This window comes from Cajanus cajan, chromosome 4, assembly GCF_000230855.2.
Source record: "Cajanus cajan strain Asha chromosome 4, NIPB_CcT2T_4, whole genome shotgun sequence".
Lineage (NCBI taxonomy): Eukaryota > Viridiplantae > Streptophyta > Magnoliopsida > Fabales > Fabaceae > Cajanus > Cajanus cajan.
In genome coordinates this window covers 61,561,135-61,578,130 of record NC_138520.1, presented here as the reverse complement: position 1 = coordinate 61,578,130, position 16,996 = coordinate 61,561,135, and the positions used below count along the sequence as shown (strand labels likewise).

Below are 16,996 nucleotides of genomic sequence, written 5' to 3'. Positions count from 1 at the left end.
TCTTAGTGATCAATAGCTCGGCAATTACAGCCTACACAGCTCATATTCAACAACACAGCTCAACTATTTAAAATAACATATTCAACATTCAGCACAGTACAACATAACGGCATTAACAGCTTAGACAGCACACAACACAGCTCGACTTAACAACATTACTCAACATAAACATCATACAACACAACTCATTTTTAACAGCATTAATCAGCATAAACAACATTTAGCGTTTTCATAGTTATATAGTGGAAGACACCTCTGTGCCCGGCGCAATAAGATTTGCGCCGACATGAACCCAACCAGAGATCTCTAAAGCTCTTACGCGGCCGACGCAATTTCAATTGCACCCGGCGCAATAGAAGGCAAAGACTCCCAAGAATATCACAAGCCCGACGTACCAAACCCATGCTCGGCGCAAGTAAGGCAGAGACTTCATCAAGGTCTCACGCCCGGCACGCTCATTTTGCGCCCGGTGCCACCCCTGGCAGAGACCCCCAGGGAGTCTCGATGCCTGGCAAGATCTAATCACGCCCGGTGCCATACCAATAACTCCACTCCTTGAGTCCCTATCTGATATCACGCCCAACGCAGTTCTCCCACGCCCGGTGTGAGCCATCCATGGACTTCCATTCCCAAGCTCGCTCGGCACAACCAACCTTGCACCCGGCGTGCTTGATCAATTGAACTCTATGATGGTTACACGCCCGGCGCCAAAAACTACGCCCAGTGCAATTTCAAACAGCAAACTTCAAACTTTGAAAATTTCATCCAAAACTTGCAAAATCAACCAGCTCAAACACATGCAATCCATCAAATGAACCACATTTTCAGCATACAACTCAAAAACCAACTCCTTTCAACATGCAACCATCAAACTCCTAAAAATCCCCATTTTTCCCATTTTCCCGAAAACCTCGAAAACGCAATCTCCTCAAATCCGACCATCATTTTCCAAAAATCAAACAACATTTGAGTTTCTAAACTCACTTCCAAACAATCTGCATGAATCTAGCTTCCCTTACCTCGGAGAAGAAGAATCCGAGCTCCGGGGAAAAGGAGAGGAAGAAGGAGAGAAACGGAGAAAGGAGAAGCCAACTCGGAGCACTCAGCTAGCCTCTACTCAGCACCTTTAGAGACCAAGGAAAAGGAAGAGAGTGAGAAGAGAATGGGAGTGAAGGAAGATAAGGGAAAAAGAAGTGTTGAGAGGGAGGGGGGAAAACGGGTCTCACAACCTCCCCAACAACAGGAATTACTTGGGAATAAGGAAGGATACTGCTCTCTACACTGCTGCTCAACTTCCCAAAGCTACATCCCACAAAACTTTCACCAAGCCAATAGACTTGCCTCTCAACTCCTTCAAATTGTAATCGACCACAGCTATAGGTGACTTCTCATAATTCAGGTTCTCCATCACCCGAACTTCATCCAACTCAACTACATGACTAGGGTCATGGACATACTTCCTCAATTGGGATACATGAAATAAATTGTGTAGATTGGAGAGAAACGGTGGCAAAGCCAACCGATAAGCGACCGAACCCACACGATGGATGATCTGATAGGGACTGACAAACCTAGGTGTCAACTTCTTAGCCCTCAGCGCCCTTTCCACACCAAAGGTTAGGGTCACCTTCAAAAACACATGTTCCCCTTCAGAAAACTCCAAAGGCTTTCGCCTTTTATCAGCGTATGACTTCTACCTACTCTGAGCAGTCTTCATTCTCTCCTGAATCAGCTTCACTTTCTCAATAGTCTATAGGATCATCTCTGGCCCCACAACCACTGATTCACCATCTTGATACCAACACATAGGAGTCCTACAACTCCTACCATACAGTGCTTCAAACAGCGCAATCCCAATACTAGCATGAAAGCTATTATTGTACGTGAACTCCACCAGTAGTAGGACTTCCTCCCAACTCCCCAAGTGGTCTAACACACAAGCCCTCAGCAGATCCTCCAAGGACTGAATCGTCCTCTTTGACTGACCATCCGTCTATGGATGATAAGCAGAACTCAACCTCAACTTCGTGCCCAAGACTTGATGTAGACTATGCCAAAATCTGGAAGTGAACCTCGGATCTCGATCTGAAATAATACTGGAAGGCACCCCGTGCAACCGTACTATTTCCCTCACATACAACTGCGTCAACTTCTCCAAGGATCACTTGATATTGATAGGCAAGAAATGTGCACACTTGGTCAACCTGTCAACAATCACCCAAATAGCATCATTATTCCTAGTCGACCTAGGTAATCCCACAATGAAATCCATAGTGATACTATCCCACTTCCACTCTAGAATCTCCATCAGTTGTAACAAACCACCTAGCTTCTGATGCTCCACCTTTGCCTTCTGACAAGTCAAACAGGTCGCCACATATTCAACAATGTCCATCTTCATACCAGACCACCAGAAAGTCTTCTTGAGGTCTTGGTACATCTTAGTCATACCAGGATGTATGCTAAGTCTACTCTTGTGGCCTTCCTCCAGAACTGCTTTCTTCAGCTCAAAATCATAAGGTAGGCAAATTCTACCCTTAAACCTCAAAATTTTGTCTACTCCCAACTCAAAACTAACTGCCTTCTCAGTACCTAGCAACCCAAGAACCTTCACTATCTCTGAATCCTGCAACTGTTTCAATCTAACTTGCCTTAAGAACTCACTAGTTATGGTAGTCATTCCACAACTAATATGATCATGAGCTAACTCCACACAAAGATTCAAATCCCTGAATTCCTCCACTAGCTCCAACTCTTTCACCATTAAACCCGACATGTGGATGGATTTCCTACTAAGAGCATCCGCCACTATATTGGCCTTCCCAGGGTGATACATCAACTGAAAATCATATTCCTTCAGAAATTCCATCCACCATCTCTGCCTCATGTTCAGCTCCTTCTGATCAAACAAGTACTTCAGACTCTTGTGATCACTAAAGACGCTGAACCGAGCACTATAAAGATAATGCCTCCATATCTTCAAGGCAAAAACAACTGCTGCCAACTCCAAGTCATGAGTAGGATAATTCCTCTCATGGTTCTTTAATTTCCTTGAAGCATATGCCACTACCCTCCTGTTCTGCATCAACACACACCCCAATCCCTGGTGAGAAGCATCACAATACACATCAAAAGGCTCATCGGAATCAGGCAACACCAACATAGGAGAAGTAGTCAACCTCTTCTTTAGCTCATCAAAACTCCACTCACAAGCATCTATCCAAATGAAAGGCTGATCCTTTCTAGTCGACTAGGTTAGAGGCATTACTATTTTGGAGAATCCCTCAATGAACCTCCTATAGTAACCCGCTAAACCCACAAAGCTCTGAATATCCGTGACAATTCTTGGACGCTCCCACTACAACACCGACTCCACCTTAGCCGGATCAACTACAATCCCCTCTGTTGAAATAACATGGCCCAAGAACTTCACCTCTTCCAACCAAAACTCACACTTTGACAACTTGGCGTACAACTACTTCTCCTTCAAAATATCCAACACCAACCTCAAGTGTTCTCCATGTTCCTCCGGGGTTCTTGAATAAATAAGGATGTCATCAATGAATACTACCACAAATTTATCCAAGAAAGGCCGGAAGATTCTGTTTATGTAATCCATGAACACTGCTGGGGCATTAGTCACACCAAACGACATCACAACGTACTCATAGTGACCATACATAGTCCTGAAAGCAGTCTTAGGTATGTCACCCTCCTTCACCCTAATCTGGTGATATTCTGACCTCAAGTCAATCTTCAAAAACACCGATGCTCCCTCCAATTGATCCATTAAGTCATTTATTCGGGGAAGAAGATATTTGTTCTTAATGGTCAATTTGTTCAACTGTCAATAATCAACACACAGTCGACTACCTCCATCCTTCTTTTTCACCAACAACACAGGAGAACCCCATGGAGATACACTCGGCCTCACCAACTACTTCTCTAGCAACTCTTCCAAATGACTTTTCAACTCAACCAACTCTGTTAGGGCCATCCTATAGGGAGCAATCGACACTGGCCCCGCACCAGGAACCAAGTCAATAATGAACTTCATCTCCCTAGTAGGAGGTAACCCAGACACCTCATTCGAAAACACCTCAGCAAAATCCCTCACAACTTCTATATCAGCAACAACCCTCTCGGTCTCCACACTCATGACAGCAAGTAGAATACAGCACTCTGCTCCATCTCTCATCAACGTTTCAGCTTGGCTAGCTGAAATCAACAGCTCATCCTCTACATGAGGAAAAATCAACTTCCTATTGGCACAATCTATAAGGATGTGATTGGCAGACAACCAATCTATCCCTAAAATTATGTCAATATCCACTAAAGGCAAACAAATCAAGTTTACCTTATACCTCTTTTCATCCACCACTAATGGACAACCAATACACAGCTCAGAAGCAACAACAGAAACAGAAGTGGGCGTCGACACAAGTAATCTCAACCCCAAATCACATACCGGCAAACCCAACAATTCAGTACATGCATAGAAAATAAAAGAATGAGAGGCTCCCAAATCAAACAAAATCATCACATCCTTACCAACAGCTTTGCCCTTCCCCTTCACTAGGTCAGATGAAGTGGAAGCTTCAGCCCTGGTCAAGACGAACACCCTCCCAGCTATAGTAGGTCTATCACCTCTCGGAGCACCCTTATTCTGTCTGGTTCTGGTAGGACAGGTAGTCGACTCATGATCCATCTGGCCACACCTGAAACACCGGCTCTTAGTATGAGGGCAATCTCGAACGAAGTGGGGTCCACCATATCTATAGCATTTGAGAGTGGCACCCCCACCATGATTCCCACCTCTAGCGGCGTTAGTAGGTTGCCTTGTGACAAGACCCCCTTGCTGTGGTTGGGGCCTATCATAAGGTTTCCTATGACCTCCATCCTTCTTGGACCCAGCTGGTCCCTCAGCATTCTTTATCACCCAGTTGCCACCTTCCAACTATTCAACAACTTTCGCTTTCTCAACTAAGGCCGAAAACTCAGTGATGGCCATAGGCACCACCACCCTCTTCAACTCCTACTTCAAACCTTCAGCAAATTTTTTGCACTTCCAAGCTTCAGAAATAGCTTGTGAATAGAAATGAGCCAAGTGCTCGAATCTCATCGCATAATCAAACACTATCATCCCACCTTGGTGCAACCTCATAAACTCGGCCTCCATGGCATGTCTCACACTCTCTGGAAAGTACTTCTCAAGAAACACCCTCTTGAAGCACTCTTAGTCAACCGCCACTCCTCTAGCAACCAACATCTGATGAGTGCCCCTCCACCAATGTTCAGCTTCCCCAACCAGCATATAGATGGCATAAGCCAACCTCCTCTCTTGAGAACATCCCAGCACGGTAAAAATTTTCTCCATCTCACAGATCCAGTGGTCAGCTACCTCTAGGTCTGCATCACCCTTGAATATTGGAGGATGGCACTTGCGGAACTTAGCTAAATCCCAGCTCTCTTGTGACCCTACTGGTCTTGCTGCACCAGTTGCAGCTCTACCAGCATCCATCCTAGCAAAGTAGGCATTCTGTTGTTGCATAGCCATAGCTATCATCTCCATGGCACGGGCTATCTGCTCATTGGTTCTAGTCATCGTCTACAAAAATAACAACTCTTTCAGCATGCTACATCTAAACCACTTAACATAAATCAACATGACATTCAACATAACACAGAGTTTAGCACATCAAAAGCCTAAAGGAACCAGCCTCACAGAGTGTCCACTAGACTCAAACTGCTCTGATACCAAAAAGTGTAACGACCCGCCTAGCTGTCGCACAACAACAACACCACGCAGAATAGAGTATGCATATAAAAGAGAATATCTATATACATAAGTCTAGCCTGGGGCTCAACCAATCATTATACAGAATTCAAAAAAATAACTACACCAAGTAGCCTATCAATAGCAAATTCAGCTCCAGCTGCCAGCTATAGTCCTGCTACTACACTCCATCCTATCCCTGCTCTACTCCCATACATAGTATGATCATTGTAATCCAACCCACATGGAAACATGCAAGGGTAAGCTAGTGAAAAGAATCAGCATATAAATGAATTATAAACAGCTTCAACTTAACAGCACATCATCAATCTCAAAAAATTTTTCATTACAACACATAACAGCATACATCTACATCTCAGCTTCACCACACACTGCACACATACAACTTATGTCCAGGGATGGCAATGGGGCGGGGCGGGTACGAGTTTGATGATACCCGTTCCCGTCCCCGCGAGCCAAACTCATCCCCGTCCCCGTACCCGTACCCGTCGGGTATGTGATTTTCATCCCCATCCACGTCCCCGTTGGGTATCGGGTATACCCGTACCGGTTAAAATTTTTATTTTTTATTTTTTTAAAAAAATATAATATTTTTAAATTATTTTTTTAATTATATTATAATTATAATTAAGTTATTTTTTTATCTCATATTATAATAAATAATCACACATAAAAAAATATTAAAATTCTTTAATAAAATTAAATTGAAAGTGGGTATTAAATTAAAAATAGAAACGGGGACGGGTACGGGTAAGTACATACCCGTACCCGATTTAATATACCGGGTTTTACCCGTACCCGTACCCGTACCCGGTCAAACCGGGTATTCCCCGTCAAAGTCGGGACGGGTTCGGGTATTACCCGCGGGTACGGGTATATTTGCCATCCCTACTTATGTCATTTAGCAAAGTCAACATCTAACAGCTTATGCATCATCACGCATTTCTACTCGGAGATCTCCTACAACAAAGGTGAGCAGTTTACGTGGCTAGGTCCTACCGAACCGAAAACAAAGAACCTTTTTGGTTTGCTAGGTAAACAACAATTTGGATATCAATCCACAACTTCACGATTTCTCAGACTTTGCCACTTAAACAAGGAAGTATGATACTATGTCAAGATAGAACAGCTGGGTTTTAGGCCTACCACGACATTAGCTAGCTTAACTAAGCCACCTATGGAATTAACCTACCGACTATCCTCCAAATACCACAACCTTCCGATACTTAGTTAGGAACTAAGTTCCCGACTTCGTACTTTACTTGATTGGTCGCTTGTAATCGGTATACCTCGACCTGGCCCCTATACCGTGGTCGCTTTGTACACGTGTGCCTCGACTTTTCCCACACACGGGACCAACTAAGTACTTAGAGGAGAACAACACAATGACCACTCCAAGGGACAGCTTCCCAAGGAGGGTTTTCAACAAATTGGGCTCTAAGAGCACCACAGCTTCCTCAATCCACACAATGGCATGAACATCTTCAGAAAACATCTCCTCTAGTCTTAGTGATCAACAGCTCGACAATTACAGCCTACACAGCTCATATTCAACAACACAACTCAACTATTTATAGCAACATATTCAACATTCACCACAGCACAACATAATGGCATTAACAACTTAGACAGCATACATCACAGCTCGGCTTAACAACATTACTCAGCATAAACATCATACAACACAACTCATTTTTAACAGCACTAATCAGAATAAACAACATTCAGCGTTTTCATAGTTATATAGAGGAAGACACCTTCGCCTAGCGCAATAGAAGGCAGATGTCGCCACCGGCCCGAAACGGGCTTTCGGCACTCGCGAAGGATAGTTGGACTCTTTTATTTGTTTAAAAATATGGATTGCTAGAATGACTTATTCTCAAACTGAGACCTCGTCAAACGAGCAATTTTATTAAAAGGCTCACCAATCCATGTTAATCCCAAGCGGGACCCTCCATAGATTAGCGGTTTTCATGAAAAGGAAGGGTTCATGGAGTCGCCACCAATGTTTTACTCAAAACATTGGAAAAAGAAGTTTAAGGCAATCGATTCAAAAATCGACTTCGGCCATTACAACCAGAGTCGGGTAAGGGAGTCGGTTACGCGTGGGGAAGGTGTTAGCACCCCACAGCGCCCCTTTCGGGTTCCCTATGACAGATTATTTAAAAATAATAGTGCAAAATTACTAAATTACCCCTATTTATTCTAAGCAATTATAAATTAACTATCTACATGATGACAGTTAAATATGTACACACAGAAAGCGGTAAAAGAAGGGATTTTTAGAAAAGAAACCTCTTGAAGCGTGCTTTTTATATATCAAGTAAAACTGGGAAGCTTTTTGGCGTTCCCTCGCTCTACAAGCTCGCTCACTCCTTCCTAAAAATAATTTTTGACTTGGAAATCCGATGGATTTCCCTTCGACTAAGTTCGAATCTCCAAGCTAAATGCTCGGAATTCCAGAACTTCGTCGGATCGACTCCCAGAGAGATTTCTAGGGCAGAACACTGCTCAAAAACCCCAGAATACTCAAGGAGGGAGTCAAAACTCAGTGAAAAAGTGTCAAATGACGTCAAATTGACGTCATATTTATAGGAATGAGGCGCAGTACGCCCCCTGGGGTCAATACGGGCGTATTGAAGTTTTTGAACTTCAATACGGCCGTATTGAATTCAGTACGGCCGTATTGAAGTTCAAAGACTTCAATACGGGCGTACTGAGTTCGCCGCGGCCGTATTGCAGTTCAAAATACTCAATACGGCCGTAGTGAACCTCTGGGAGGCCGTATTGAGCTTCATTCCTCCCACTTTTCTTATTTTTGCTATCCTAAGACCTCTAGACCTACAGAGAACCCTCCTAGGGCCTTCCAGGAGTCCTTCTGGCTGATCTTCCTTCAGTCTTTGAGAGTCTTCTAGCTTTATTTCCGACCCGGACAATTTTAGGGGTCTACAACAGAGACTCCCAAGAATCTCACAAGCCCGGCGTACCAAACCCACGCTCGGTGCAAGTAAGGAAGAGACATCATCAAGGTCTCATGCTCGGCGCGCTCATTGTACGCTCGACGCCACCACTGGCAGAGATTTCCAAGGAGTCTCGATGCCTGACGAGATCTAATCACGCCCGATGCCATACCAGTAACTCCACTCCTTGAGTCCCTATTTAATATCACGCCCAGCGCGGTTCTCCCACGCCGAACGTGAGCCACCCAGGAACTTCCATTCCCAAGCTCACCCGGCGCAACCAACCTTGCGCCCGACGTGCTTAATCAATGGAACTGTCTGATGGTTACACGCCCGACGCCAAGAACTACGCCCGGCGCAATTTCAAATAGCAACCTTCGAACGTCAAAAATTTCATCCAAAACTTGCAAAATCAACTAGCTCAAACACATGCAATCCATCAAATGAACCACATTTTCAGCATACAACTCAAAAATCAACTCTTTTTCAACATGCAACCACCAAACACCTTAGAATCCCCATTTTTCCCATATTCCTGAAAACCCCAAAAACGTAATCTCCTCAAATCCGACCATCATTTTCCAAAAATCAAACAACATTTGAGTTTCTAAACTCACTTCCAAACAATCTACACGAATCTAGCTTCCCTTACCTCGTAGAAGAAGAATCCGAGCTCCGAGGAAGAGGAGAGGAAGAAGGAGAGAAATGGAGAAAGGAGAAGCCAACTCGGAGCACTCAACTAGCCTCTACTGTAACATCCCGATTTTTCTAATAGTATAATGGTTATTTATGATTTATTTTATATTTATAGAGATTATTTTCTTATAGTTATTTTAATGGGTTTTATAGAATGTTTTAAAGGTTTTTAATAATTATAGGTATTTTAATAATAAATATTTATGAAAATTATTTTGAAATATTTTGATATTTAATAGCCCAGAACGGGCTGTTCTCAAATTGGAACGGGCCGTTCCAGACTACAAAAATGGCCCAGAAAGATGAGGTTGAAATGGGTCGTTCCACACATGGTCGTTGTGGGTTAATTTGTAAACCCAGAACGGACCATTCTGGTTTGATAACGGACTGTTCTAGATATGAAATTTTAGCATGACGAATGAGTCCAGAACGAGCTATTCTGGATTCAAAACGGGTCGTTCTAGCCACTCCTGATGCCTATAAATAGAACGCTCTGGCACTCTCAAAAGCACATTTTTCACTTCTGACCTCTTTTTTCTTTTACACTCCCTGAAGACCAAGGGAGAACCCAGAATAGGGGACTAGCAAGATCTGGCTTTAGTTTCAGCTCTTGCTTATCGATGTAAGGGGGAGTGAGAAACCTCGCTTTGGGTGTGAGACTATATGTTGGGTAGTGGGATTGACCCTCAATCCTATGTTTGTTGTATGCTCATGTATGAGGGGTTTTTCCCAATTATATATGTTTCTTCTATTGCTCTTCTTATATGTAAGTAATTGTATAATTTGAGATCTCTGTGGGTTCTTGAGAGAAACTATGAGAAACAGGCAAAATATGAATGTTTTCTGTTTTGCTATCTGATTGCTCTATTGTATTCCTTGTTGAATGTAATGTGTAAATATGTGATTAATTTTGAGAATAAATATGTTTTGATATGATTTAGAGTGCTCTATGGGTTCCTGCGGGAAATCCTATGAGAAATAGGCAAAATATGAATATTTTCTGTTTTTGATTTATGATTGTTCTGTTATATTCCTTGTTTGATGAGATGTAAAAATATGTATTTAATTTTACAAATAGATGAGTTTTGATATAAATTAAAGTGCTCTGTGGAGGCTATGTGAATATGATGAGATAATGTGATAGTGTGATATGATGATGTAATGTGAAATGTGATTGAGACATGAGATATGAAGATGTGGTAATGTAATATGATGATATGCTAAGATGATGTGAAAAGTTATAATGAGACATGATGATGTTATATGATAATGAGACATGACAATGTTATGTGAGAATGCATAGAGTCTTGATTGATATGCATCATGTGTGCATAAATGTTTTTAAGGGTACGATATGGAATACACTGCCAGAGAAGGCCCCCTAGTGTAAAAGCTTTGGGGATTAGTCCTTGGGGATAGCTCGGTTTAGAAGTCCCAGTCTCGCCCATTGTGTGCATGGGATGTATCTTGCGCGGCTTAGCTATCTCGACGAGACTCTAGTAGTATGTCCTTCTAGTGAGAGTGCGCAGAGGGTGTGACCCGACATGTACTCCTAGACTACTTTTGTGTATTGCTAGCGGCAATATGCCATGTGATGTTTTACTGGCGCCACATGCATGATAATATATAGTTTGTGTCCATACATGTGTATTTTTAATGTTATATGATAAATTGATATTTTTATGTCTTGGATGAGTGAGATGTAATGTTGTTGTTAATATATCTATGTTGTAATACAGGTTATTATCAACATGAGGCTGAGGATGTTGGTGATGAAGTTTAGGCTTCTACGTTGGGATTTGCTCTGATAGGATATGTGACATCGGGGCATAAATAGGATTAGATTGGGATGTTTTTTTTATTAAATTATTTTGGAAAACTCAGTTTCATTTCCTTGTAATTTCTCTACATGTTATTTGGATTAAGTTTATGAATGTGAACTCTTTACCCTTATGTTGTTAGAGATTTGATTGTCTTATGTTGAAGAATTATATTTTATTTTATTTATTTTATATAATTACTATATATGTATGTTGGGGTAGAGAGTGTCACATCTACTTAGCACCTTTAGAGACCAAGGAAAAGGAAGAGAATGAGAAGAGAATGGGAGTGAAGGAAGATAAGGGAAAAAGAAGTGTTGAGAGGGAGGAGAAAAACGGGTCTCATAGGTAGACCCCTCTACAAGTTGAAATGGTGGAATGATGACTGAGTACAAAATAAATATAAATCCCAAAATAAAAATTATTGAATATATATTTTTAAAATATAAATATGAATTTTTTTGAATATAAATATAATTTTTTGCTGACTCAAAATATCAATTAATTTCATCATCAAATTTATACAATCCAAAAATAGTTATAAAAAAACTTTTAAAAAATAAAATACAATCGGAGCTACAATATTTAAAAGAAGTTGCATAAATTTATTAAATTAATTATTTATTTAATAATAAATATTATTAAAACCACGGTAAATTTTTATTTGGGAAAGAACATTAATTTTAAAGTTTTGATAGAATTATTATAAAAGTGAAGGTGTGAAATTGGGGTTAGGAAAACCAAATTCACAACATGAACAATATTTATGTGTATTTGAGCAGATAAATTGTTAAATTATGTGGTTAGGTAAATTAAATTTATTTTTTTGTATTTGTGTAAAAAAATTACAAATTAAATGATAGTATAATATTTATATCACTAAAATAAAAGTAAGTGTAATTCGTATTAACATTAACTTAAATAGATAAAATTATGTGGAGTAAATTATACTAATATTTTGAAATTTCATGAAATTGCACAAATACTTCCTACTTTTTTCACCCTTACAATAAACTTCCTTAATTTATTGTTTGAAAAATATACTAACACTCATTATATATTACTTTAATTCCCATTAATTATTTGAAAAACATTACATTATGACCATCTATAATGGAAACTACTTTAACCTTTAAAAAATAAGGAGTGTTAATACAATTTTGTAAAATTTTATGAAGTATAAGCGTAATTAACTCAATCGTATATTTTAACATATAAATATAATATTCATATATCTAAAATAGTAAAATAAATATTCAAAATACTAAAATAAATATAACTTACTTTAAATTTTATCATTAAAATAATAAAATAAATATTTAAAAATTGAATAAAACTTTCTATTTAAAATTTAAAAATTACAATATAATTTAAATTTTAATTCTTTTAAAAATAGTCATTAAGAATTCGATTCTGGAGAATCGACTAAACTGTATATAGAAAATACACAACAAAAAGTCTAATGTGAATTCGAATTTTTCACAGCGAATTCACAAAATAGTATGCTTATGTTGGATAAAAAGGAAATAAATAAAGGGAGAAGAAGAGAAAAGAAAGGAATGTATGAAAATAGATAAGAAATAGAATAAAATAAATATGTTTGATAAAGAAGAAATAGAATATAAATTTAATATTTGATAAATATTTTTATTTAAAATAATAAGTAAAAACTATTATTAGTATTATTATATTTATTTATTTTATGATTATTGAAAGTATGATTTTTATAAATAATTTTATTAAAACATTTTGGAAATCAGTATTTTTAAAATAAATAAATAAATAAATATAAATTTTCACTTAAAAATATCAAATAAAAATTATTTATTATTATTATTATAAAAATTAGATTATATATATATATATATAGAGAGAGAGAGGGGGGGGGGAGAGGGAGAGAAGAGGATTTAAAATTTAAATAACACCGATGTAATGTTTATTGAGTATTACATCGCTCAATAACTTTATATTAAATGTGAACTTTGTAAATATAACCATTAAATTATAATTTCATATCAATTTATATGTTTATATCAAATGTATATATTTCGTCAATTTTATTTTATAAGAATGAAGTATAAAATCATCTTGGATTAATATAAAATCTTGTATATATGATCTGTAACGTAGTTAGTAGACTGGAACGGGGCGTTCCAGATTTGGAACGGGCCGTTCCAAACTACTAAAACAAGGGTGATTTAGTAGCCCAGAACGGGCCGTTCACAAACTGGAACGGACCGTTTCAAGCTACTAAATAGGCCTATGAATCTTGGACTGGAACGGGCCGTTCCAAAATGGTCATTGTGAGTTAAATTTCCCTCCAAAACGAGACGTTCTGGTTTCAGAATGAGTCGTTCTGCATGTGAATTTTTCACATAATGAAGGAGCCCAGAACGGGCCGTTCCAGATTTGGAACGGGCCGTTCTGGACAGTTCACTACGAAACTGTAACGTAGCAAGTTGTTGTAGAAAGCCCAATATAGGTGATTTAGTAGCCCAGAACGGGCCGTTCCCAATTTGGAACGGGCTGTTCCAAGCTATTAAATTGACTTGTAAGTCGTAGTTGAGAATGGGCCGTTCTAGAGGGAGAACGGGCCGTTCTGGTTGGAGAACGGGTCATTCTGGATGTGTGTTGATGCAAGAAGGGAGAGTAGTAGCGTATGCTTCGAGGCAACTTAAAACTCATGAGAGGAATTATCATACTCATGATTTGGAGCTTGCAGCTGTGGTGTTTGCCTTGAAGTCGTGGAGGCACTATTTGTATGGTGCGAGGTTCAGTGTATTCAGTGATCACAAGAGTTTGATGTACCTATTTGATCAGAAGGAGTTGAATATGAGGTAGAGGAGGTGGATGGAATTCCTAAAGGACTTTGATTTCCAGTTGATGTATCATCCTAGGAAGGCGAGTGTGGTAGCAGATGTATTGATTAGGAGATCCATTTACATGTAGACTATGATGATTAGGGAGTTGCAGCTGATTGAGTAGTACAGAGATTTGAGACTAGAGGTGGAGGTTGTTCAAGATCACATTAGTTGTGGTATGATCACCATAACTAATGAGTTCTTGAGACAGATAAGAACTAAGCAATTACAGGATCCATAGTTGTTGAGGATTTTGGGGTTGCTTGGTACCGAGAGGGCAGCTGGTTTTGAGCTTCATGCTGATGGAGATTCTCGAGTGGAAGTGTGATAGTGTCACTAAGGACTTTGTGGTTGGGTTGCCTAGGACAACTAGGAATAGTGACTCTATCTGGGTGATTGTTGATAGGTTGACAAAGTATGCGCACTTTCTTCCTGTCAAGAGGTGGTCCTTGGAGAGGCTTGCACAGTTGTATATTAGAGAGATAGTACGGTTGCATGGAGTGCCTTCCAGTATTATCTCTAACAGAGATCCAAGGTTTACTTCCAGGTTGGCAGACTCTGCATTAGGCGTTGGGGACGAGGTTGAGGTTGAGCTCCGCTTATCATCCACAAACAGATGGTCAGTTGGAGAGTACAGTTCAGTCACTAGAGGATCTCTTGAGAGTTTGTGTATTAGATCATCTAGGTAGCTGGGAGGAGGTGTTACCATTGGTAGAGTTCACTTATAATAACAGTTATCACTCGAGTATTGGCATGGAGCCTTTTGAGGCTTTGTATGGTAGGAGGTGTAGAACTCCATTATGTTGGTATCAGGAGGGTGAGTCAGTAGTAGTTGGTCCAGAGTTAGTTCTTTAGACTACTGAGATGGTGAGATAGATTCAGGAAAGGTTGAGGGCTACCCAGAGTCGATAAAAGTCCTATGCTGATAAGAGGAGGAGACCTCTAGAATTTGAAGAGGGAGAGCATGTGTGTCACGTTTCACAGTTGAGGAACTACTTCAGAGATCCGAGTTATGTGGTAGAGATGGATGAGGTGCAAGTTAGAGAAAACTTGACCTATGAGAAGAGATCGGTAGCTGTGGTTGATCACAAGTTGAAGAAGCTTTGTGGCAAGTCCATCAGCTTGGTGAAGATTCTTTGGAATGCAGCTACTGGTGAGGCTACCTGGGAGGTGGAGAGTCAGTTCAAGGAACAGTATCCTTACTTCTTTTCAGGTAAGCCTATTTTCGGGGACGAAAATTCCTATTTGTTGGGGGGTATTGTAACGTAGCAAGTTGTTGTAGAAAGCCCAATATGGGTGATTTAGTAGCCTAGAACGGGCCGTTCCCAATTTGGAACGGGTCGCTCCAAGCTATTAAATTGACCTGTAAGTCGTAGTTGAGAACGGGCCGTTCTAGAGGGAGAACGGGCCGTTCTAGATGGAGAACGGGCCATTCTGGAGGGGAGTACAGGCCATTCTGGATGGAGAACGGGCCGTTCTGGATGAGTCCCAGAACGGGCCATTCTGATTTTAGAACGGGTCATTCTGCATGTGATTTTTGCACAAGATGAAGGGGTGCAGAACGGGCCATTCCAGTTTCGGTACAGGCCGTTCTGGCCATTCCGGAATGTTTATAAATAGAGGTTGGGGGCAGTTGAGGAGAATGAGTTTTTAGAGAGAAGTTTTAGAGAGAAGGACTTTGGGTCTGTGAACTCCTTTCTCTCCCAAATTTCTCTGTATGATTCCTTTTCTCCTCTAGATCACTAACGCCTTCTGGGTTTTCTTGAAATTCAGACTAGGAAACTTGCTTTGGGAGGATTGAAGTTCCGGGTTGAGCTTCGGAAGGGAATTCTACTCCTTCTCAGTTATTGGCTATTTTGAGCCAATCTTCAGGTGAGGGAAACTAGAATGTTTGTTATTTAAGTTGCATGTGAGTTTAGAAACTCAATTGATGCATGAAAGCTGAGGATCCATGGCTGGATTGGAGAATTCGCTCATTTTTTGAGGTTTTGGGAAAAATGAGGTTTTTGGGTGGAATTGATGCATCGGATGGGTGCATGTAGATTTTGAGTTTTTTTTGTGTTGTATGGAGCCTATGCATTGTGTTTTTGTGTTTGCATGTGGCTAGATTTGTTTTTTTGGATGAGAGTTTCTGAACTCTTTGACTGGGATTAGGCTAGGCGCAGGTTGAGTGCGCTAGGTGTGGAAGAGCTTAGGGCTCTCGGGTTGGATGTTGGGCTAGACGTGATTTGGTTGCGTCAGGCGTGGATACTCTTAGGAGTCTTTGTTTCAAGGACACCGAGCATGAGTTGAACGCGCTGGGCGTGGATGAGTCTTAGGACTCTCAGGTTGGGATCAGGCTGGGCGAGCTCAGGCTACGCCGGGCGTGAATATGTTTATGAATGAATTGATGCTTATGCATGTTTAAAGTTGAAGTTTTAGATCATGTATGTATGATATATGATATATGGTGAGGGGTGATTCATATGTATGCTTTGTGATGATACTTATGAATGTTTGAATATGATATGACATGTGTATATGTTCATATGATTGATAGTTGGATGATTGTGTAGTATAGATTATTGTTCTATACTAAGTGTAGAGACCATGGCAGGTCGTTACAGAAACAACACTACACACTACTGGAATATTTATACTAAAATAGTATAATAAAGTATTTACAATACAAGTTGCTGATCAGCAACCAACAACAAATAATTATATACAACAAAGTATGCTACTATAAGGTAGCCTACAAAAAAAATATTCATCTCCAGGCACCTCCCGTGGCCTCTAGCAGCTATCTCCCAGCCTATCCTTATCCTGCTCCCATACAACGTATGATCATCGTAGTCCAAACCACATGGAAACATGCAAGGG

The 16,996-nt window shown here is 40.2% G+C and overlaps 1 protein-coding gene across 1 annotated transcript; it reads right to left on the bottom strand.

The window, feature by feature from the left end:
* Positions 1 to 3,937: 3,937 nt before the first annotated feature.
* On the bottom strand, positions 3,938 to 5,179 carry LOC145957423 (uncharacterized). The gene is made up of 2 exons (XM_083073681.1): positions 5,047 to 5,179; positions 3,938 to 4,950 (listed from the first exon to the last, which is right to left on the bottom strand). Exons 1-2 carry the CDS (start codon positions 5,177 to 5,179, stop codon positions 3,938 to 3,940), a joined length of 1,146 nt encoding a protein of 381 aa, XP_082929807.1.
* Between the last annotated feature and the right edge of the window lie 11,817 nt (positions 5,180 to 16,996).

What these genes read in the sequence shown, in the direction of transcription:
- LOC145957423 (XM_083073681.1), bottom strand. Translation starts at nt 5,179, where the DNA reads ATGGAGGCCGAGTTTATGAGGTTGCACCAAGGTGGGATGATAGTGTTT. An exon ending in GTGCAAAAAATTTGCTGAAG is followed by an intron (nt 4,951 to 5,046) that starts GTTTGAAGTAGG and finishes AATAGTTGGAAG; the next exon opens with GTGGCAACTGGGTGATAAAG.